The 23022-nt window shown below is 46.6% G+C and overlaps 1 protein-coding gene across 3 annotated transcripts in view; it reads left to right on the top strand.

The window, feature by feature from the left end:
* The window catches only part of LOC147103420 (digestive cysteine proteinase 1-like), a 47908-nt gene that overhangs the window by 22276 nt on the left and 2610 nt on the right, over positions 1–23022 (top strand). For 2 of the 3 annotated variants that reach the window (XM_085962989.1, XM_085962988.1), the window contains 4 exons: positions 552–745; positions 6439–6530; positions 9913–10074; positions 22088–22277. In XM_085962989.1, coding sequence (XP_085819115.1) covers positions 552–745; positions 6439–6530; positions 9913–10074; positions 22088–22277 — 638 coding nt within the window. The remainder of the gene's footprint in view (positions 1–551; positions 746–6438; positions 6531–9912; positions 10075–22087; positions 22278–23022) is intronic. The other variant, XM_085962990.1, reaches the window with a different exon arrangement.

The following is a 23022-nucleotide window of genomic DNA, read 5'->3' as shown; positions in this document are numbered from 1 at the left end:
GGGATAAACAAGCTCAATCAAGGGAAAATAGCGTGGGTTGGCCACAAATCAATGGCGGTGGGACATCGACCCGCCAAGCAGCAGTCCCGCCTCCAACACGCCCCCATTAACAAAATCGCTCCCGTAGAGGCAGAGTGATGAGACAGTATAAACGATCCTTCTATAGTGTCCCACCTATATGCCAAGCCTGAGTCAAAGATGTAATACACCTTAATATGCAGATACGTTTCAAAATGTAGCATTGTAAATGCATCCTCCCCACCTGAGAAGGATATAACAGAACAAATTGGGCTGAAAACTTTCTGGATCTTTTAAACTAACAACTGAAATTTTGAGTAGTTACTGTTGATTTAGTTTCAGTTTATAACAGTGGCAAAAATGCAATTGAACTGCTGATGTCCTAGTTTTGATCTGTGGAACCGTTAATAAAACCATGTGCAGGTAAAGCCAGCTGCTGTTTAACTTTCATTTTTACAATACTTCAGTTCGTTCACCTGATTGTGCAGCAGTCTACTCCATAAGGCAACAATTTTATATTTCTCATTTTAAAGGTACGTCCATTCAATGAATCGGGCGAACCTGACCTATAAAATGGAAGTTAACCACCTCGCTGACCGAACTGTGGACGAGACGGCCACTATGAGAGGACGGCTGAAGAGAACCATCGTCAACAATGGCCAGCCTTTCCCTGCGGAGCGTTACATGTCAGTCGTTGTACCTCCCAATATGGACTGGAGGTTATATGGTATGCAGTTTTGTTCGGGGGGAGGGAAAAGTTATTAATGTGGTGAGGAATGTACAACATAGCAAGGTGATTTACTTGAGATATCCAGTTTATGTTACCCTCTCCTCTTACCACCCCGCCCTGCCTGCGCCCGCCCTCCCCAATCGAAACAACTAGATTTAGAGTCATAGGGGGCGGTCTTGCCAGCCCTGCAGAGGCAGGTATGGAGACGGGACTTCCGGGAAAATGGCAGAATCTGGGGGTGGGTGCCCCCCCCCGCCCCCAACCCGCCTCCGTGCCATCTTCCCAGGAGGCAGGTACCCAACCCACGCCTGGTCCCTGCTCATCGAGGCGGGAAGGGGATTACAGCCACTTAACTGCTTGTTAACAGGTAGTTAACAGGCAGATAAGAGGATTATCCCCATTTTGCCCACACAAGTGCAGGCTTCCCGAAGGCTCCGAACCCCACCAGGGTCACTGAGGCGAGCAGTGGGTCTGCGGGGTTCGGAGGGGTGCAAAAGTGCGCTGTGAAGGTAAGTGATGGGTGCAAGTGTGGAGAGGTGAGTATGTGAGGTAAGTGAAAAGGGTTAGAAAAAGTTTACTTACCTTTGTTTCTTCCTGCAGGCTTCAACAGTTGGGTCTGCGGAGAGTCTCGCATCTCACCGGCAGAGATGACCGATGGCTGCTGCATTCTCCAATGCAACAACCATCTAATTTCTGCAAAAGAAAGAGGTTTGATGAGTCTTGAATTCAAGAACTCATCAAGCTACAGAGAAAATATTTGACAGATGAAACGTCATACGCTGACATTTTCTGTAACCGGCTTTCCCTTAATTGGCCTGCTAAACCCGCTGGGCGGGCTTAACAAGGTCAATCAAGGGAAAATAGCGTGGGTTGGCCACAAATCGATGGAGACGGGACATCGACCTGACAAGCAGCAGTCCCGCCTCCAACGCGCCCCCATTGGCGAAATCGCCTCCATAGTGTCATAGAGTCACTGGGCTGGATTTTGTGAATGGAGACATGCTGGAGGTGGGACTGCTGCTTGTCGGGTCTCAATCCCGCCTCCAGCAGCCTCTGGCCAACCAGTGGGATTTTCCCCTGATTGACCTTGTTAAGCCCGCCCTGCAGGCTCAGCAGGCCAATTAGCGTGAAGTCACTGACAGAGCACGTCAACGTATGACGTGTTATCTGTCAAGGCTTCTTGAAAGAAGAAATGTCAGCATTTGACAGCTCTGTGAAGCTGTCAAACACTGACTTTCTATGTAGTTTGATGATCCCTTGTGTTCAGGACTCATCAAACCTTTCTAGTTTGTAAAAATCAGATGACTGTTGGTTCGGAGGATCCAACAGCCTGTCTGTGAAATCTACAATGGAGATGTCGGGACTCCGGCTCCACAGCAGCTGAAGGCTGTAGGCAGAAACAAAGGTAAGTGAACATTTTATAACTTTTTACACTCACCTCACATACTTACCACTCCACACTTGCACCCATCACTCACCTCTACATCTCACTTTCAGCCCCCTCCGACCCCCGCAGACCTCCTACTCGACTCCTCCACCCTGGCGGGGTTCTCCGAGGTCGGGAAGCCTGCACTTGAAAAGGTAAAATGGGACTAATCCTTTTTTCTGCCTGTTAACTACCTGTTAACAAGCAGTTAAAAGGATTTAATCCCTTTCCTGCCTCGAGGAGACGGGACCTGGGGCAGGACGGCTTCCCGCCTCCTGGCAAAAGGGCACGGAGGTGGGATGGGGGCGGGTTTGCCATCCGCCCCCACTTTCTGCAACTCTACCAGCAGTCCCGCCTCCATACCCGCCTCCTCGGGGCTGACAAATTCCAGCCCTATGAGTGGTAACAGCACAGAAGGAGGCCATTCGGCCCATCAAGTCCGTAGTAATTTTTATGTACATATTAAGGTAAAAGATCTATGCTTTCCACTTATCTCATGGGTAATATCATAGTAACAACAACAACCTGTATTTATATAGCGCATTTAACGAGCGATTATCAAACAAAATTTGACACCGAGCCACATATAGAGATATTAGGACAGGTGAGCGAAAGCTTGGTCAAAGAGGTAGGTTTTAAAGAGCGTCTTCAAGAAGGAGAGAGAGGTGGAGAGGTGGAGAGGTTTAGGGAGGGAATTCCAGAGCTTAGGGCCCAGGCAGCTGAAGGCAAGGCCGCCAATGGCGGAGCGATTAAAATCGGGGCTGCGCAAGAGGCCAGAATTGGAGGAGCGTAGAGATCTCGGAGGGTTGTAGGGCTGGAGGAAATGACAGAGATAGGGAAGGGCGAGGCCACTGAGGGATTTGAAAACAAGGATGAGAATTTTTAAATTGAGGTGTTGCTGGATCGGGAGCCAATGTAACAGGTAAATTACTTTGTGGGGTAAGTGTAATGTACAGAGGATTTGTCTCCCTTTAGGATTTTTGTACAGCCTGTATTTTAAAGTGAATTGTACAAAGATGCCTGATTATCCTTTCCTTGCCACAGTTATACAATTGGGATTCTGTTCATATACAGGGGAAGAAATGGTAATGTGCAGCCGCAATAAAACACTGACGCTGCAGCAGGAAATAAAAATAAACTAAGTACCTACATTGTATGCACAATTATTATTTAACTGGACCTTTATTTTCAACTTATACCAGTATTAAAATTGACTGCTGACTCCTTCTGTTTGGCAGTTAAGCAGCAGCTCTTTCATTTAACATGAAACCATGACAACAGTCTCTCTGTCGTTTTATAAACTCTTAGATTACATCTTCCCGTTCCAGTACTGTAAACTAAAACTTAGCTTTTTCCACTCAATGTGCTACCAATTTCACCAAAGCAGAACTTCCCCCCCTCCACTGCACTGCCGTGAGCTCTGCCATGTCACTCCGAGATGTTCATTGGTTGCCAGCAATGCCCCAGGCTGCAATTCCACCATTATCGTGCACGCCAACCCATTCACAGTCCTTTCACTGAATATCCTTGTTTTCCAAAAGCAAACTACTGCAGATGCTGTAAATCTGAAATAAAAACAGGAAATGCTGGAAATACTCAGCCGGTCAGGCAGCATCTGCAGAGAGAGAAACAGAGTTAATGTTTCAGGTCGATGTTCGGACGAAGGGTCATCGACCTGAAACGTTAACTCTGTTTCTCTCTCTACAGATGCTGCCTGACCTGCTGAGTATTTCCAGCATTTTCTATCCTTGTTTTCCTATTCTATACTCTAGAAAGGGACCAGAATTTCAGTGTACAAATTTCAAATGCACCCAACTGCACCCTCTCACCCCCACAAAGATCCTGTTTGTACTGCACAGTGTACTTGGTGAATAGTAAAACGTGGAGTGCACAAGTTCCCGCACACCTTGTCATCCATGTAACATTGAGTGTCTTTCCACCTCGTGTGAAATAAAATCAGTTGCAATGTTCTACAATTTTAAAATCAAACCTGTTTAAATTGACTAGTTACGGAAAAACAGTGGTACTGTTGCCTGTTAACTGGTGGCTATCTAATTGTGTATTTGACTGCAATTTGAATACAAGCAACTCACTGGAAGCCCCTCCTATTTTGTCGGTCTTGAAAGTTGTGACATTGGTAAATGTTGCAATCGGTTTCATGTTACTAACAGCTGTAATGCCAAGAAATGTATTTTGGTGGTGCTGTTGGGCTATTATAAGTCTCTGAAAGAAAGAATTGAATTTATATAACATCACGTTCTCATTCCAGCCCAAGGCACTTCACAACCATTGAATGCATTTTGAACTGTAGTCACCGGTATTATGTAGGCAAATTCAGAAGCCAATCTGCATAAAACAAAATCCCATAAACAGCAACGAGGCGAATAACGAGTTAATTTGTTTTGGTGCTGTTGGTTGGGCAATGAATATTGGCTAGGACACTCTCCTCTTGCAAAATGTGCCATGGGATCATTTACACCCACTATAGCAAGCGGATAGGGCACCTGGTTTAACATCTCCTTCGAAAGCCGGCATCTCTGACAATGCTGCACTCCTTCAGCACTGCACCGAAGTGCCAGCCTAGACTGTGCTGAAGTCCTGGAGTGGTGTTTGAACCTACAGTTTTCAGACTCAAGGCAAGAGTGTTACAAATGAACCAAGCTGGCTTCGAGATGGGCCTCAGTGGCGACCAGCAGTATTTGGCCTTTTGAGGCAATCTGTGCTTAAAATTTTTTCTTTATCTAATTCTTAGCACTACAGTGGATAGAGTGGATAGGAAGGACCTATTTCCCTTAGCAAAAGGGTCAATAACCAGGGGGCATAGATTTAAAGTAATTGGTCAGAAGTTTAGAGGAAATTTGAGGAGAAATTTCTTCACCCAGAGGGTGGTAGGGGTCTGGAGCTCACTGCCTGAAAGGGTGGTAGAGGAAGAAACCCTCATCGCATTTAAAAAGTACTTGGATATGCACTTGAAGTGCCGTAACCTACAGGGCTACGGACCAAGAGCTGGAAAGTGGGAATTAGGCTGGAGAGCTCTTTTTCGGCCGGCACGGACAAGATGGGCCGAATGGCCTCCTTCTGTGCCGTAAATTTTTCTGATCCGACAGACTTTTGCTAAAGAGACCCCAACTTCCTGCAGACCGAAGTTTGATCGTAAAAATAAATTCCTGTTTGCGTTTCAGTCACGTCTTTAACCTTTGTTGTTCAATATGATCGTAACCATGAGTAGCTTTCTTGTAACTCCTTGAATTTCAGTGTATATGGTGCCATAGATTTTAAGTAAAAACAAAATCAAATTTCTTGCTGGGCAAATCTGACGCAAAGAAAAAGCGAGAATTTATTTGATTCCTGGGCTGAGGTCGCATAATATCAAACCAGCATTTACAATCATTTGTGTACTTGGGCTAATCTTCATGTGTCCATCAATACAGTTTTGAAATGTTTGCTTTTATTGAACATAAGAATATAAGAATTAGGAGCAGGAGTCGGCCATACGGCCCCTCGAGCCTGCTCCGCCATTCAATAAGATCATGGCTGATCATCGACCTCAACTCCACTTTCCCGCACTATCCCCATATCCCTCCAAAAATCTATCTGTCTCAGTCTTGAACATACTCAACGACTGAGCATCCACAGCCCTCTGGGGCAGAGAATTCCAAAGATTCACAACCCTCTGAGTGAAGAAATTCCTCCTCATCTCAGCCTTAAAAGGCCTTATCCTGAGACTATGCCCCCTAGTTCTAGACTCTCCAGCCAGGGGAAACAACCTCTCAGCATCTAATGCGATAGCAAAATACTGCGGATGCTGGAAATCCGAAATAACAACAGAAAACGCTGGAAAAACTCAGCAGGCCAGGCAACATCCGTGGAGAGAGAAATAGAGTCAACGTTTCGGGTCGAAACCCTTCTACAGAACTGGTTCTGTAAAAGGGTTTCGACCCGAAACGTTGACTCTATTTCTCTCTCCACGGATGTTGCCTGGCCTGCTGAGTTTTTCCAGCATTTTCTGTTGTTCTCTCAGCATCTACCCTGTCAATCCCCCTCAGAACCTTATATGCTTCACTAAGATCACCTCTCATACACTGATGCCTTAGAAAGCAATAGCAATGATACTTCTAAAGTAGTAAGAATTGTGAAGCTTCTGTGCCAATAAAAATACTTTTGACAAATGCACTGGGACAAGTTGTGTCTGTTCAAGATCGCTCATATTATTTGAAGAAAAAATGTACATAGAGCCTAATTTTGAACCATTTGTGTGCCTCAGGAGCAGTGACCCCTGTCAAAGATCAAGCTGTTTGTGGTTCCTGCTGGTGCTTTGGAGCAACTGGTGTTTTGGAAGGAGCGCTCTTTCTCAAGGTGAATTATGTGTTTAGGAAACGATTGGCGATGCAGCTTGTTGGATAATAGAATGAGTTTTATTGCAGCGCAATGGCACTGAAGGTGGCAATGACATTCAGTAGTGCAGAGCAGGGCTAGCACAGGTCCAAGCCTTGCTCTGCTCAACTCTTGATGGTGAGCCAAGTCAGGCAGGGAAGCACAAATCGGCAGTTCAGCTGCCTCCCTATGGGTGCTCAGAAAAATAAGAGTGAAGATCCAAGCCTGGGTAGTCCATAAGACCTCCTATTCTGGGGGTTAGGGGGTGGGGGGTAATATTAGTAACACCCTGAGAGTACAGGAAACTCTCGATTTACCGGCACCCAAACAGCCGGAAATCTCGGTTAACCGGCAAAATTCAGGAGTAGGTTCAGTGAAGTTTTTCTTCATATTAATGGCCGTTCCTGGATCTGTGGCTGTGTAATCGGGGGTTTCTGCACTTGTTGCTAAGCAACAGGGACGCTTGGTCTGTGGCCGGGGTTCCTGCAGCTGTTGCTAAGCAACAGGGAAGCCTGGATTTGTTGCTGTGTACGGAGCTCTCGTACCTTTTAACTATAACTCTCTGTAATCCGGACTTTTTGATAAACCGGCACCACGCCGGTCCCGTCGGTGCCGGATAAAAAAGAGTTTCCTGGCTGTGTTACTGCCACCTGCACAGGCATCAGGGCAGATGAATAAAGAAAAATGGGGGAAACCTACCTACCCAGAAAAGGCTTTAAAAAAAATTAAAGAGGCTGTATTCATTTTTCACAAAGAGAAATGCCAGTCGAGTGAATCTGCTCTTACTGCTGATAAATAGCTGGCGTAGCGAAGCCACTTCAGAAACTGAATAGATAAAAAGAAAAGAAAACTGCAAATCTGAAATTAAAATAGAAAATGCTGGAATTGCAAATCCATCAACATCTGAAAAGAATAAAAGACAGGTTAGGAATTTGACAGCGGAACTGTTCTGAATCTATTAATCTGCACTGCTTGATGTGTACACTGTTATAATGAAATTATTAAGTTGTCCAACACAAATTAGGATTGCATTCCCAAGAATGTAGAAGGTTAAGGGGTGATCTGATCGAAGTTTTCAGGATATTAAGGGGAACAGATAGGGTAGAGAGAGAGAAACTATTTCCGCTGGTTGGGGATTCTAGGACTAGGGGGCATATTCTAAAAATTAGAGCCAGACCTTTCAGGAGTGAAGTTAGGAAACACTTCTACACACAAAGGGTGGTAGCAATTTGGAACTCTCTTCCGCAAATGGCAATTGATGCGAGATCAATTGTTAATTTTAAATCTGAGATTGATAACTTTTTGTTAACTGAAGATATTAAGGGATATGGGCCAAAGGCGGGTACAGGAAACTTTGTGTTATCCGGAGGTTAAATGTTCAGCAAGCTCGAGCCACCGGCAAAAATCAGGAGCCGTTTCGTTAGGTTTTTTTTCTTTTCGTTGCTTTTTTCTCAACAGTCAAGCTCTGCAAGGTCTCGCTGAAGCTGTTGCTAAGCTACAGAGACGCTTGCAAGGTACGGCCGACTGTTTAGAAGCTGTTAGGGTTTGTTGCCAGATACGGAGCTCAAAATCTCCATATGTTTCAACATTAGCGCTGGTTTGTCCGGCAGTTTTGATGGGATGGCAACAGCTCGGTCCCGTCAGTGCCGGATAGCACAAAGTTTCCTGTATATGGAGTTAGGTCACACACAGATCAGCCATGATCTCATTGAATGGTGGAATAGGCTCGAGGGGCTGAATGGCCTCCTCCTTTTCCTATGTTCCTATGATCCTATATCCCGAGTCATAGAAACAAAAGCTGTTAGTCTCATTACAATTGCTGAGAGAGTTAACCATTTTTCTAGTTAAAAGACAAATCTTCATGTAAATTTCAGCCACTGATTTTCTTTTGTATTCACACTTTAACAGGAGAGTGAATGAGTGTTTCTCAGTTTCCTCTTTTGAGGGTGAGATGGGAAGTGTTAATGAATAGATACTGTACTATGTTACATGAAAATTAACATGAATTCTGTTGAGTATGGGCTAATTTAGTACAAGTGCCGGTAAAGAAAGAAAGACTTGCATTTCTATAGCGCCTTTCGCGACCACCGGACGTCCCAAAGCACTTTACAGCCAATGAAGTACTTTTTGAAGTGTAGTCACTGTTGTAATGTAGGAAATGCAGCAGCCAATTTGCGCACAGCAAGCTCCCACAAACGACAATGTGATAACGATCAGATAATCTGTTTAAGTGATGTTGATTGAGGGATGAATATTGGTCCCAGGACACTGGGGAGATCTCCCCTGCTCTATTTGAAATAGTGCCATGGAATCATTTACATCCACCTGAGAGGGCAGACGGGGCCTCATCCAAAAGACGGCACCTCCGACAGTGCAGCACTCCCTCAGCACTGCACTGGAGTGTCAGCCCAGACTTTCTGTGCTCAAGTCCCTGGAGTGGGACTCTGAACCCACAACCTTCGGACTCAGAGGCGAGGGTGCGACCCACTGAGCCACAGCTGGTATTCCTATAGTTTTCCTAAAGCAAACTTTTAGGGGGAAATTTTCCCAGCCCTGGGGAGGCAGGACTGCCGGGAAAATGGCAGAAACTGGGAGCGGGTACCGAACCCGCTCCCAACCCGCCTCCGTGCCATCTTCCTGGGAGGCGGATCCCCGACTCGCGCAGGGACCCATCTCCTTGAGGCGGGAAGGGGATTAGAGCCAATTAACTGCCTGCTAACAGGTAGTTAACAGGCAGTTTTGAGGCTTATCCCCATTTTACCCATGCAAGTGCAGGCTTCCCGACGTCGGGAAACCCCGCCAGGCTCAGCGAGGCAAGTAGGGGGTCTGCAGGGGTGAGAGGGGTCGAAAAGCCCACAGTGGAGATGAGTGATGGTTACAAGTGTGGAGAGGTAAGTATGAGAGGTGAGTGTAAAGTGTTAGAAAAAGTTTACTTACCTTTGCTTCTTCCTGCAGGCTTTAACCCTTGGGGGCCTGGAGATGCCTCATCTCAACGGCAGCGATTCTCAGATGCAGCAGCCATCTGATTTCTGCTCAGGAAATAGGTTTTGGTGAGCCTTCAGTACAAGGGCTTACCATAGAACAGAGATTGTCAGTGTTTGACAGCATCTCTAAGCTGTCAAACGCTGACAATTCATCTGTCAAAAAATCTTTGACATCATTGGGGGCGGGACTAAAACCTGACAACCAGCAGTCCCACCCCCAACGCGCCCCCCATTGACAAAGTCCAGCCCTTAATGTTGATACTGGAAATAGAGTGATTTATTTAATGTTTCCTGAAAACCATCGTTTGAATGAACAACTACAGCATAGTTGCTGCAAAACTAAACTCACTGCTTGAGTTGTCATCTCTTTTTCATTTCAGACAGGATATTTAATTCCTCTTTCACAGCAAATGTTGATAGATTGTACGTGGGGCTTTGGAAACCATGCTTGCAATGGAGGATTGGAGTGGCAGACATTTGAATGGATCCTGAAACATGGTGGAATTGCTGACGCAGAATCATATGGTTCTTACATGGGAGTGGTCAGTACTGAAGTTTCATGTGGTTAACCTGTGATACCTTCCACTTTGCATTGGCCAGCTGACTGGATCCTAAGTGAAATGCATTTGGTAAGGGATTTGAGCATCATTTTCTTGGATTGTACCATTTTCCGTAGCATCTAAAGGCACCTAGACTCGTGGGAGAGGTCTTCCTGATGGTACTCGACTAGGATGTTTTGTTAAGCACCTGGCTATACTTTCCACAACCTGCACCACCCAAACTGCTACGCTGACAGTAAGACCCTTATTACCAAATCAAGCCCGGGCCTCTCCCCCTACCCACCTGGCACCTTCGCCTTTGAGCACCTCACCCTGTTCCACTCCTTGCTCCCTGTTTAAAATCTTTGTTGTCTACCACTTCTCTCCCCGCCCCCTCCCCAAGCCCCACCTTGAGTTCCTCACCTCAGACGTCCTCCTCCTTTCCTCCCTCAGCCTCTGCACTCATCCTCGGGGATTTTAATCTTCATCACAACTCCCCTGACCATCTCCTGTGAATTCACCACCCTCATGTCCTTCCTAAGCCTGTTCTTTCATAAAATCTCTCCTACTCATATTCAGGTGGATGGGATGCCAATCAAGTCGATGGTGTCGAGCTTTTTGAACGTTGTTTTTGCTGCACTCATCCAAGCAATTGGAGAGTATTCCATCACACTCCTGACTTGTGCCTTGTAGGTAGTGGATAATGAGGTCCATTGTATTGCTGCTCAGTTGTTGCTGTGTGGATACAGCGATCCATTTAGACATGGATCATGTAGGCGTCTGCTACATTCAGCTTCCCAAAGCATAGGGAAGGAATTAATTTGCCAAATTAATTGTTCTACAGTATACACATTTGTGGTATGTGAGCTTGATCCATGCTTGAATGATAGGATTTCAACTCGTGTTCAATAAATTCACCTCAAGGAAGTTTAAGATGATAACACTGTAGGTTATTAAAAGTACTCGAGGCTCATTACAGAGTTTTTGGAGAGAGCCGTCCTTAGACCTCATTTGAAATCTTTGATTTAAAATTGAAACCTCTGCGATAAATTAAAGACAGATTAGCCTTCTAGAGGAGCACTGTCTACACATCACTGGAATAAGATGACACTGCGACATGTCCCTAAAGGGGAAAACACACACATGGAACAATTTCCCCTTTAAGAGACTTGTGATGCACTGGCATTGTGACATCAGAGGACCTCCCATGTGATCTCCCACTTTCACACCTTATATCCCATCCCTACAACAGACAATTACAATTACATGGGCTAAAGAGAGATTTGGGAGGCAACAGAATGTGTGGTGGATGCTTGCTGAGAGAAATACAATGGGGAAAAATTCAGTTGGTAGCGCCAGCCGTTAGCGCCTTAAGAGGGCGCTAAGTGGGGCGCAAACCAACTAGCGCCCGGGCGCGGCACTGCCCACGCCTCCCGCAAAATTCAGCGGGAGGTTAGTGGTGGCGCTAACCGGTAGCGCTGCGCCGCTGGCGATAACGTCATTGGTGTGCGCAGCGCCCCGCACAAGCCCCGGCCGCGATCTTTGGGAGCGCCCCCTGATTTACCGCCGGACAGGGTCCGACAGGGTCAGGGGGGCGTACCTGCGGCCGGGGAGGCGCAATTTAAAGGCGAGGTGCGGGGCGGCCATTTTTGGTGCTGGCCGCCTGCCAGCACCTGCCTGCGCTCCCGTCCCCGGCCTCCTGAACCCCCCCCCGCGGAGTGTCGGCTGTGCTCCAAGAGCCCGGCACTTCTCTTGGGTGCCGGGCTCTTTTGCCTGCACTCCCGATCCCCGGGGGCCCAGCTGGGCCCCAGGTCGGGCTGCACAAGGCCCCGTCCCTTTAAGAAGGGGAGAAAGGCGGCAATACCGTAGCGCGACGTGCCGCAGCGTGTGGCGCTGCGGCATGTAGCGCCACGATATTCACTCACAGCGCCCCAAGAGGGATGCAGGGCGCTTCCAGTAGCGCTACTTTTAGCGCCCCAGCAAAGTTAGCGCCTCAATTGGGGCGAAACTCAATTTTTAGCCCAGAGACTGTACAAGTAAACTCTACCAAAAAGATTCACTATAGACTACTGGAGACTAACCACATATATTACATAAAAGTGATTCTCTATTATTCTAGAGGCTATTTCTTTTAAAAGTAAACCATTAGTTAATCACATTTCTAAGCTGCACATTGTGTAATGGATGCTAACATATATTTTATGTTTGTTGCATGCTAACTTGCTGAGAACTGGGAGGCAGAATTAAAACTTCACTCTACTCCTGCAATGACCACTTCAAAGGCTTAATGTTAAATTTCTCTGGTGTCTCTGTAGTCACTTGGAACGTTTCCAAGTCTTTTCCAAACATTAATCAGATATCACAAGATTTTTATGAATGAGGAAGGCCATCTTAATACACCCATCTGGGACAACCTTACACTCCTCCATTGCTGCATCTAAATGATTCCCGGACTACTCCCTCCACCATTCTGCTTCGAAGTCCATTCCAAGTGTTGATAAGTTTCTGCATGAAGAAGAACTTCCTGCTATCAGGCCTTAAATTACCTTTTTACTAATTTTAACCTGTGTCCCCTTGTCATTTCCCCACTGTTTAATTAATAGCATTTGGATTGATCTTTTCTCTACCCTTACCAATCTTCTATACCTCTATAAATTCATCTCTCAGATTGCTCCTTTCTGTGATAAAAAGCTCGAGTCTCCTCAGTCTTTCCTTATAACACAGACCCCTTTAGGGATCAGGTTTATGGTTCTTCACTGCACTGATTCCACTGTTTGAGTGTTTGTTTCTCTGTGAGCTAAACTCAAGGTGCAGTTTGACCACAGCATAGCACTTCCACCCGCACACCACCCTGACATTATGGGGGCGATTTTGCCAATGGGGGCGCGTTGGAGGCGGGACTCCCACTTGTCGGGTTTCAGTCCCGCCTCCATCGACTTCCGGCCAACCCACGCTATTTTCCCTTGATTGACCTTGTTAAGCCCGCCCAGCAGGCTCAGCAGGCCAATTAAGGGGAAGCCGGTTACAGAGAACGTCAGCGTATGACGTTTCATCTGTCAAAAAGTTTTGACAGATGAATTGTCATCGTTTGATAGCTCTGTGAAGCTGTCAATCACTGACATTCTCTGTTGTTTGATGAGTCCTTGTATTCAAGACCCATCAAACCGCTTTCTTTAGCAGAAATTAGATGGTTGTTGCATTGGAGAATGCAGCAGCCATCTGTCATCTCTGCCTGTGAGATGCGAGACTCTCCGCATCCCCAACTGTTGAAGCCTGCAGGAAGAAACAAAGGTAAGTAAACATTTTCTATCACTTTACACTCACCCCACATACTCACCTCTCCACACTTGCACTCATCACTTACCTCCACAGCGCACTTTTGGACACCTGTGACCCCCGCAGACCCACTGCTCGCCTCGGTGACCCTGGCGGGGTTCCCTGACGTCGGGAAGCCCACGCCTCTGGTGGCAAAATGGGGATAATCCTCTTAACTGCCTGTTAACAACCTGTTAACAGGCAGTTAAGTGGCTGTAATCCCCTTCCCGCCTCCAGGAGACGGGACCCGGCGTGGGTCGGCTACCCGCCTCCTGGGAAGATGGCACGGAGGCAGGTTAGGGGTGCCCACCCCAGATTCTGCCATTTTCCCGGCAGTCCCACCTCCAAACCCGCCTCCCCAGGGCCGGCATGATCGCGCCCCATGCCTCTAATCAGTGCCCATTGTTTCTACAATTAAGCAAGTTTCTTGTTCATAGTCAAGTTTTGCCCTGAAGCCCCACAGCTTTGAGCTTAATTGCTAATCTTTCATGTGAAGCTTTATCAAATGCCTTTTGCAAATGGTAAGTACACAAAGTCATAGGGTTTCATAGAATCATAGAATGATACAGCACACAAGCAGGCCATTCGGCCCACCGTGTCTGTGCCGGCTCTCTGAAAGAGCTCTCCAATTAGTCCCACTCCCCCCTGCTCTTTCCCCGTAGCCCTGCAAATTTTTCCCTTTCAAGTATTTATCCAATTCCCTTTTGAAAGTTACTATTGAATCTGCTTCCCCCGCCCTTTCAGGCAGAGTGTTCCAGATCACAACAACTCGTTGTGGAAAAAAAATTGGCATGGGTTGTCTCTTCCTCAAAGAAATTAAGGAAGTTGGTCTTGCACGCTCTCCCTTGTCTAAAACTTTGTCGACTGCTGTTTACTAGCTTGTTCTGCAGATAATCCTCAATACTTAAATCTGTCTCCGAGGTAGGTTGTGCAATTTGGCATCAGTATTTCAAGCTAGGCTCGAGATCTAATCATTGAATTACCCACTTTTTGTACAACTCTGATGTAATTTATCTGTACGCAGAGGATAAGCGATTTGAGCAGAAAGAAATATCATTGATTTTCAGGACAGTTTAACTCATTTGAATGTGCTTTTTTTCCACAAACACTGCTCCCACCCTTATTTGCCACTGGAGTTTGTAATTTGGGGTGCTTAGCACTTGATAATGTAATTTAGTTATTTCTTTGTTGTATCTCTTGGGTCCGCTCTCTGGCTGCCTGTTAAAAAGGACGGAGTAAGGAACTCAAAACAAAGTCTTGCAGATAGTTTGGAGGGGGAAGCGAAAGCTAGTTGGCAACTGTCTACATTTTGTGCTGAATGCACGTTTCTAACCAAGCTGTACAGTCTGACCCTCAGGAGCGTGCCGATCCTCCATCACCCTCAAATGACCTCGTTATCCATTGTGCATTATCGCTTTTGTGCATAAGAAATAATGCGCAAAGGGCTCTGGGGCGATTTCATCTGTCTCTAAGTTTCCTCACATGAATGGGGTTGGAAATATTGCACTGCCAACCATTAGCAAAAGCTGTTGTTTGCAGTGAGTCATATTGGGCCTGAAATTTGCGATCGGAGGCCTTCCCGCTGGCGGATGCCTCCGACCTGTTAAAAAAAAAATCTACGAATGTACCCGGTGGCCCGGGGACATACGGAGGCTCGCGATCCTGGGCCTCTCCGGGTCCGCACGGGCAGAGCCCCACGTACCCCAGGGGCGCGCGCGGTTTGTAGGCGCCCCTGGGATCACATGGACCGGCCCAACCAATAAAAGAAGGGAATCCCCACTCGTGCTTATGGGAGTTGCGCACGTACGGAATCCCCATAAGTATGAATGGGGATCACTTAAAAAATACACCAACACATTGAAATAAATTTTTTAAAAATTACATATTTAAAATTAAAATAAAATGCCATTTTAAACAAAAATTTTATTTTTTGAATTTTTTTTTTAGATGTTTTAATGGAGCTAAAAATAAACTTACCTTATTGGACAGGGTTTTCAATGTATAAATGAGTGATAAAATGTTATTTTTCTACTTTTTAAAACTCTTATGCTGGTTAAAAGCAAGCCTTACGCCTGCTTATACCAGGCGTAAGAATTCACGGGCATTCAGCGGGCGGAAGTTGGGCAAATAGCGCCGCTCTCCCCCCGCGGAGGCCCTTTGTTGTGTCCATGTATAATAAGACACAGACTGCGGAGAACGGTACAACAGGTGTTTACTCAACGTGGTTCACACTGCAACTGCCTGTACAGATTACTACTCACTGCTATATACAGGTGTGGTCACTGCCGGTACTACAGTATACATGAGCTGTAAAAAGTAGTTCCCCCCTTAAAGGTATATATACATTACAATTCCTCCCCTTTTAGATTAACAGTACCATAACACTCATTTAACAATTAAATATCAAACTAATTACAATTAACACTTTTAACATGCAACATTAACTGAAAATAGTCTATTTATATATTCAGTCTTTGGGGAGGCCTCCTGATCCTTTCTGGATAGCGCCTTTCCCGAGTGTCTTGCTCTTGGTGCAGAGGCGATTCTGGCCCCCTGTCGTCGGTTGGTTCATCAGTTTCCGATGCTACTGTTTCTGGGGTAGATGCGACCTGTACGTCGGGTTCATCACCAGGTACGTATGGGCGAGGCATGGGGTTGACTCGTTCCTGTGACTCTAGGATCTGGTCAGCATGGCGTCTCACGATGCTCTCCCCAACGTCCACTGTGTACATTAGTGGCCCCTGCCATGTGCATATCGTTCCTGGCTGCCATTTTTCTGTTCGGTAGTAGCGGGCCAAGACTGGTTGCCCTACATTGAAGCTCCTTGTTGGCTTCTCATGGATGTGCTGGAATTGCTTACTCTCAACATCTCTTCGTACGTTTGGTCTGAGCAAATCCAGGCGAGATCTTAACCTTCGGTTAAAGAACATCATGGCTGGGGCCTGGTGGGTGACTGCATGTGTCGCATTCCGGTAGGCGAACAGGAAATTGTCCACCTTGTGCTGCAGCGGAATGTTGTCATTGTACATAGCCTTTATTGCCTTCTTAAAGGTTTGTACGAACCTCTCAGCCAATCCATTTGTGGCTGGATGATACGGGGCGGATGTGTAATGCCTTACCCCATTCTTTTTCAAGAACCTCCGGAACTCTTCGGACATAAACTGTGGTCCGTTGTCGGAGCAAATCTGTTCTGGCAAGCCATTCCTGGCAAAAATGGTCCGTAGGACTGCAATAGTTTTCTCCGTGGTGGTGGAGGACATTTTGATGACGTCAGGCCATTTCGAGTGCGCATCCACGGCTATTAAAAACATTGAGTCCATGAATGGACCAGCAAAATCAATATGCACCCATTGCCATGGAGATGAGGGCCACTCCCATGGGTGTAGAGGGGCCTGTGGTGGTGCATTTTGGACTTTCTGGCATCCTGAGCAGCTCTTGGTCAGGTCCTCGATTTGTTTATCGATTCCCGGCCACCACACATAAGTCCTGGCTAGGCTTTTCATTTTTACCCCTCCCAGATGACAGTCATGAAGCTCATTGAGCACTCTATCCCTTAACTTGGGTGGAATTACCACTCGGGATCCACACATCAAGGTCCCCCGGCACACTGACAGCTGTTCTCTCCTTGTCGAGAATGCTGGCAATAGTGAGTTGCCATATGCTGGCCAATCCTTCACCGTCAAATCATATACCCGAGACAGTGTCGGGTCATTTCGGGTTTCCTTTTCGATACAAGTGTTAGTTACCGGTAGGTATTCAACTATAGTCGAATGGAATATTTCGACAGAATCCACTGCTGGTGCTTCCTCCGCAGTAGGCAGTGGCAGGCATGATAGCCCATCAGCATTTCCATGCTGTTTCGTTCCCTTATATTCAATCTCATAGTGGTGCGCCCCTAGAAAAAGTGACCATCTTTGTAGTCGTTGCGCAGTCATCACCGGAACGCCCTTCTTCGGATTAAAAATGGAGACAAGAGGCTGGTGATCAGTCAGCAAGGTGAATTTCTGCCCGTGCAGATAGTGATTGAACTTTTTCACTCCCCACACTAGGCTGAGGGCCTCCCTGTCAATCTGGGCGTAGTTAGGCTCGGCTGAGGTTAGTGATCGTGACGCAAAGGCTATTGGCCTCTCTGAGCCGTCCGAGAATTTGTGCGACAGCACCGCTCCAATGCCATAGGGTGACGCATCACATGCCAACCGAATTGGTAATGCTGGGTTGTAATGGGCCAATACCTCTTTCGATGTGATTCGTGTTTTGCTCTTCTGGAAAGCTCGTCTACATTCGTCACTCCACTTCCATGGCACCCCAGTTTGCAGTAGGGTGTTCAGTGGGTGTAGTATTGTAGACAAATTTGGGAAGAACTTATGGTAGTAGTTTACCAGCCCGAGGAACGACCTCAGTTGTGACACATTTTCCGGTGCTGGAGCCTTGACTACTGCCTCAATCTTCTCTGGGGACTTATGTAACCCCTCTTTATCGATAACGTGGCCACAATACGAGATCTGTTTTCTAAAAAACTCGCATTTGGGGCGGTTAGCTCGGAGCCCATATTACTGCAATCTAGTGAGCACCTGCTCCAGGTTGGCAAGGTGATCACTGTCATTTTCGCCCATGACCAGGATGTCGTCCAAGTAACACTGGGTCCCTGGGATTCCTTGCAGGACTTGTTCCATTGCCCTCTGCCAAATAGCCGGAGCTGATGCTACCCCGAATACCAGCCGGTTGTATTGGTAGAGACCTTTATGGGTGTTGATTGTGAGGTATTTTTTTGATGCTTCTTCTACCTCCATTTGCAGATACGCCTGGGCCAGATCAATCTTAGTGAAGCGTTTCCCTCCAGATAGCGAGGCGAAAATATCTTCAATCCGCGGAAGTGGATATTGTATGGTGTGAAGGACCGGGTTCACTGTTACCTTAAAGTCCCCACGGATGCGAACCTTCCTTGGTTCCCCAGGCGTGCTGCTCAATTACTTTTTCATCACAGGGACAATGGGTGTAGCCCACTCGCTCCAGTCTACCTTGGACAGTACACCTGAACGTTCCAGACTCTCCAGCTCTGCTTCGACGGCTGGGCGGATCGCATAAGGTACCGGTCTGGCCTTAAAAAATTTTGGGCTTGCGTTTTCTTCAATTTTAATCGTCGCTGTCATGCCTTTTAGTGTTCCGAGTCCTTGCTGGAACACTTCTTTCACGTCAGTTAGGATCTTTGACAGTCGCCCAGGTGTGACGTCGTCATCCTTTTTGTCAGCCACAGTCAGTGCCTGTATGGAATGCCAATCCAGTTGTATTTTCCGGATCCATTCATGTCCCAGTAATGGTGGTCCTCCATCTTGCAATACATACAGGTCTAGTTTTGGTGTTTCCTTACCGTTATATATAACGGTCACCCTTATTTTTCCTTTGGGGTAGACTTTTTGCCCCGTGTAAGTCTTCAAAATAATTTTTGTGTCTCTCAAGGGTATGTGTGAGAATAGCCGCTCGCAGTCCCGTCGGTTTATAACTGTTAGGGCTGATCCTGTGTCCAATTCCATCTTTACCTGGACTCCTGCTATCTTGAGAGTGACCCAAATGGTTCGGTGATCCTCCGTTGTGATCACATTATGTAGTTTCAGACAACTCAGTTCCCTGCTTTCGGAGTCGTTATCACTCTTTTGTTCGTCTGAACTATTCTCCGTCATCTTATGTACCTTCTTGTACTTTCCTTTGGTAGGTTTCTTATTGCTGGTTTTCTTTCCCGACCTGCAGACTCGTGCTGTGTCCTACTTTTCCACACTGTCTGCACACTTTGTCTTTGAACCAGCAATCATTCTGGTCGTGTGTTGTTCTGCTGCAGCGATAGCACTTCTCTGTTCCATATGACATTTCATTTGTGCCATATTCTTGCGGTCTCTGTTGTATCTCTGCAGCACCCCGTGCTGCTGTTTCATATGATACCGCAATGCTGAAAGCCTTTTCCAGCGTAAGGTCCTTTTCAGATAAAAGCCATTTCTGGGTTCCTTCACTTTGAAGCCCACACACAAACTTGTCCCTTAAGGTATCTGCCAGTCCCGCTCCACACTGGCAGTGTTTCGATAGTTTGCGCAGTTCTGTTAAATAATCAGCATTGCTTTCATCCTTATGCTGGTTCCGTTTGTGAAACTTGAATCTTTCTGCTATCAGCAGCGGTGTGGGGTTTAAATGTTCCTTTAGTATCGTTACTATGTCTTCAAAACTCTTTTCCATTGGCTTCGTTGGGGTTACTAGATTTCGTAACCATACGTCTTTGCACCCATTAAATTTAACAATACCGACGCTTGTCATCTGACACCTCATTTGCCTTGCAGTACACCTCTATTCGTTCGACATATGTAGTCCAATCTTCGACTTCATTGTCAAATGCGGTGATACTGCCACTCTTCGGCATTTTGGGTGTTGTTTAAAGTGGCGTCTCCCAATGGCTTAAAATGGCGTCTCCCGCACTTTCCTTCCTCCCCCGCTGCTGCCAACGCCGCTCCCGGCGGTTCTCGTGGCAATGGCGGCGCCCTGTAGGTTTCGCGCGCTTCTCCTGCGCTGCTGCCAACGCCGCTCTCGGCGGTCCTCGTGGCAATGGCGGCGCCTCGCTGGTTTCTGCGCGTCTCTCTCTCTCCCTCTCGCCAACGCTGCTCGGCCCCTGAACACCGGCTGCACCCTGTGCGCTCTGCCCTCTCTCTCTCTCCCCCGTCGACGCTGCTCGGCCCTTTGCTGTGCCGCTTGGTCGGGCTCTAGCCCGCCGCTGTCCGGGAAGGGTCTGCGCACTACCTGTTGCCAGCCCGTTTCGCTGGACCACCTCGAATGGAAAGCCAAGCCTGGCTCTCGACAGCCTCCCCTGCAATTCTCGAGTCTCTGCTGGATGACTGGGCGGTTGCCCGTGGTCAACGCCCGAGTCTCTGGCCTTGACCTCCAATCCACTGATCTCCAGGAACGAATCCCCGGGAGGTGATACAGAGTTGCAGGTAGGTTCGAACTTGCCTCGTCGTCAATGTTGTGTCCGTGTATAATAAGACACAGACTGCGGAGAACGGTACAACAGGTGTTTACTCAACGTGGCTCACACTGCAACTGCCTGTACAGATTACTACTCAGTGGTATATACAGGTGTGGTCACTGCCGGTACTACAGTATACATGAGCTGTAAAAAGTAGTTCCCCCCTTAAAGGTATATATATACATTACACCCTTCTCCCAGGGATGCGTAGGATCTGTCAAGAGGATTCTCGACAGATCGCAAGTGCCGGGTTTTAGCGCATGCGCTTCACGCGCCTAAACCCGGAACTTGCGCGGCCCCTACGGGCCCGTACACACCTCATACGCACTCCTGGGGGGATCGCAAAATCCGGCCCATTGTTTTTATTCACCAAATGATGCACATTTTTGTAAGACCTTGTGAAAGTGCAGCTCCAGCAACCATGACATCTCTAAAATCCCTTTTCATCAACAGGAGCTAAGTGTGTACCATTTCAGGAATTACATTTGTAATCACAAAGAAATGGGTCAAAGCCATTTATTCTTGTGTTGTGTGATCAGTTGAAGTGAAATGTTACATTAGGTTCGAGTTCTAAACCAAAAGGAGTCAGTCTCACACGTAAGGTTCAGGGTTCAATGACCTTTCACATCTGCAGAATACAATCTCGGCTGTGACACATTGAGATGTGGTGTGTGCACTGCATGTTCCCTACGATCCGGCTCAGCATTTGTGTCCAGAGATTTCTTTGTGTTGCCGGGCAAAAGTGATTGATTGCAAAATACTCAACCACCTCTAACACATTGTTCTCGTGATTAGTGGACAGTTTCATTGTGCAACTCTAGAGCAAGCCCTTAAATAGATTAAACACGAGCTGCTCACCAGTCAGGCTCAAGCAATAGACCCTGAGTCCTCTCAATTTAATTATTGCTGGAGCCCCAAATTAGGCCCGAGTTCAGACCATTCAGATATGACTGTTTGCTACATTTGGAAGAGTGTTGGGTTATGAAGAGGGTTGTGAATCTTTGGAATTCTCTACCCCAGAGGGCTGTGGATGCTCAGTCATTGAGTACAGTATATTCAAGGCTGAGATTGATAGATTTTTGGACTCTAGGGGAATCAAGGGATATGGAGATCGGGCGGGAAAGTTGAAGATCAGCCATGATCTTATTGAATGGCGGAGCAGGCTCGAGGGGCCGTATGGCCCACTCCTGCTCCTAATTCTTACGTGATATATCTAGTTGCTGTACACTTCTATGATTCTTAATAAAAGAGAATGGTGGCATGATTCCTGAAGAGCTCAGTGTACATAGAGCTCAATAGGCCTTTACTTATTGACAGCACAAGCTTAAACTTCCATTCGAACTTTATAATAAGTGAGTTACAGGCTGGAATCTAACCGAGGGATTGGATAGTTTGTCACTGTTGATTGGCACCTACTAACCATGTGACTGACAATACAACACGATCAGTACAGACCAATCAGAAAGCAAGTAGGAACATTACATTCATCACAAGATGTGGAGAATAAACTATTTTCAGCGAATGAGAAAACCAAAAGTAATTCTACTTCAGTAATATTAACTAGACGTGGAATGGTTTGTTTTCTATGTCAAACAGGATACTTGAGGCTGAGAGGATTGTTTTTAATGGTGATTCCGGTACTTTGATTTTTTTTTTCTTCAGGTCACTTTCATATTTTATCTTGGTCTTTATTTTTAGAATGGATTCTGCCACTATAATCAGTCCACATTGACAGCTAAGCTGAAGAGCTACACCAACGTAACTTCAGGAGACAGTGAAGCCTTAAAAATGGCCATCTTTAAAAATGGACCTGTGGCTGTTGGGATTGATGCTTCACACAAGTCCTTTCAATTTTACAGCAATGGGGTTTATTACGAACCGCAGTGCGGTAAGTATTCTAACGTTCATATTGTACAGGAGAAAGGAAATCGAATAAACTTGTCTGTGTAATAAAGCTGAATATTCAGATAAATGTAACATCTTTTATCATTTGAATATCGTTAACTATTGTTGTATTGCGCATTGTGCTGTAATTATAGTGTGCTAGTCTCATAAGAACATAAGAATTAGGAGCAGGAGTCGGCCATACGGCCCCTCGAGCCTGCTCCGCCATTCAGTAAGATCATGGCTGATCATCGACCTCGACTCCACTTTCCCGCACGATCCCCATATCCCTTGATTCCCCTAGAGTCCAAAAATCTATTGATCTCAGCCTTGAATATACTCAACAATTCAGCATCCACAGCCCTTTGGGGTAGAAAATTCCAAAATTCACAACCCTCTGAGTGAAGAAATTCCTCCTCATCTCAGTCTTAAATGGCCGACCCCTTATCCTGAGACTATGCCCCCTAGTTCTAGACACTCCAGCCAGGGGAAACAACCTCTCAGCATCTACCCTGTCAATCCCCCTCAGAATCTTGTATGTTTCAATGAGATCACCTCTCATTCTTCTAAACTCCAGAGGGTATCGGCCCAATCTACACAATCTCTCATCATAGGACAGCACTCTCACCCCAGGAATCAATCTAGTGAACCTTTGTTGCACCGCCTCCAAGGCAAGTATATCCTTCCTTAGATAAGGAGACTAAAACTGTGCACAGTACTCCAGGTGTGGTCTCACCGAGGCCCTGTAC

The sequence above is a fragment of the Somniosus microcephalus genome, chromosome 20 (assembly GCF_052327205.1).
Source record: "Somniosus microcephalus isolate GS21.2 chromosome 20, FLI_Smic_1.0, whole genome shotgun sequence".
NCBI lineage: Eukaryota > Metazoa > Chordata > Chondrichthyes > Squaliformes > Somniosidae > Somniosus > Somniosus microcephalus.
Note: the sequence above shows the minus strand (reverse complement) of the source record. Positions and strands in the feature narration are given on the sequence as shown.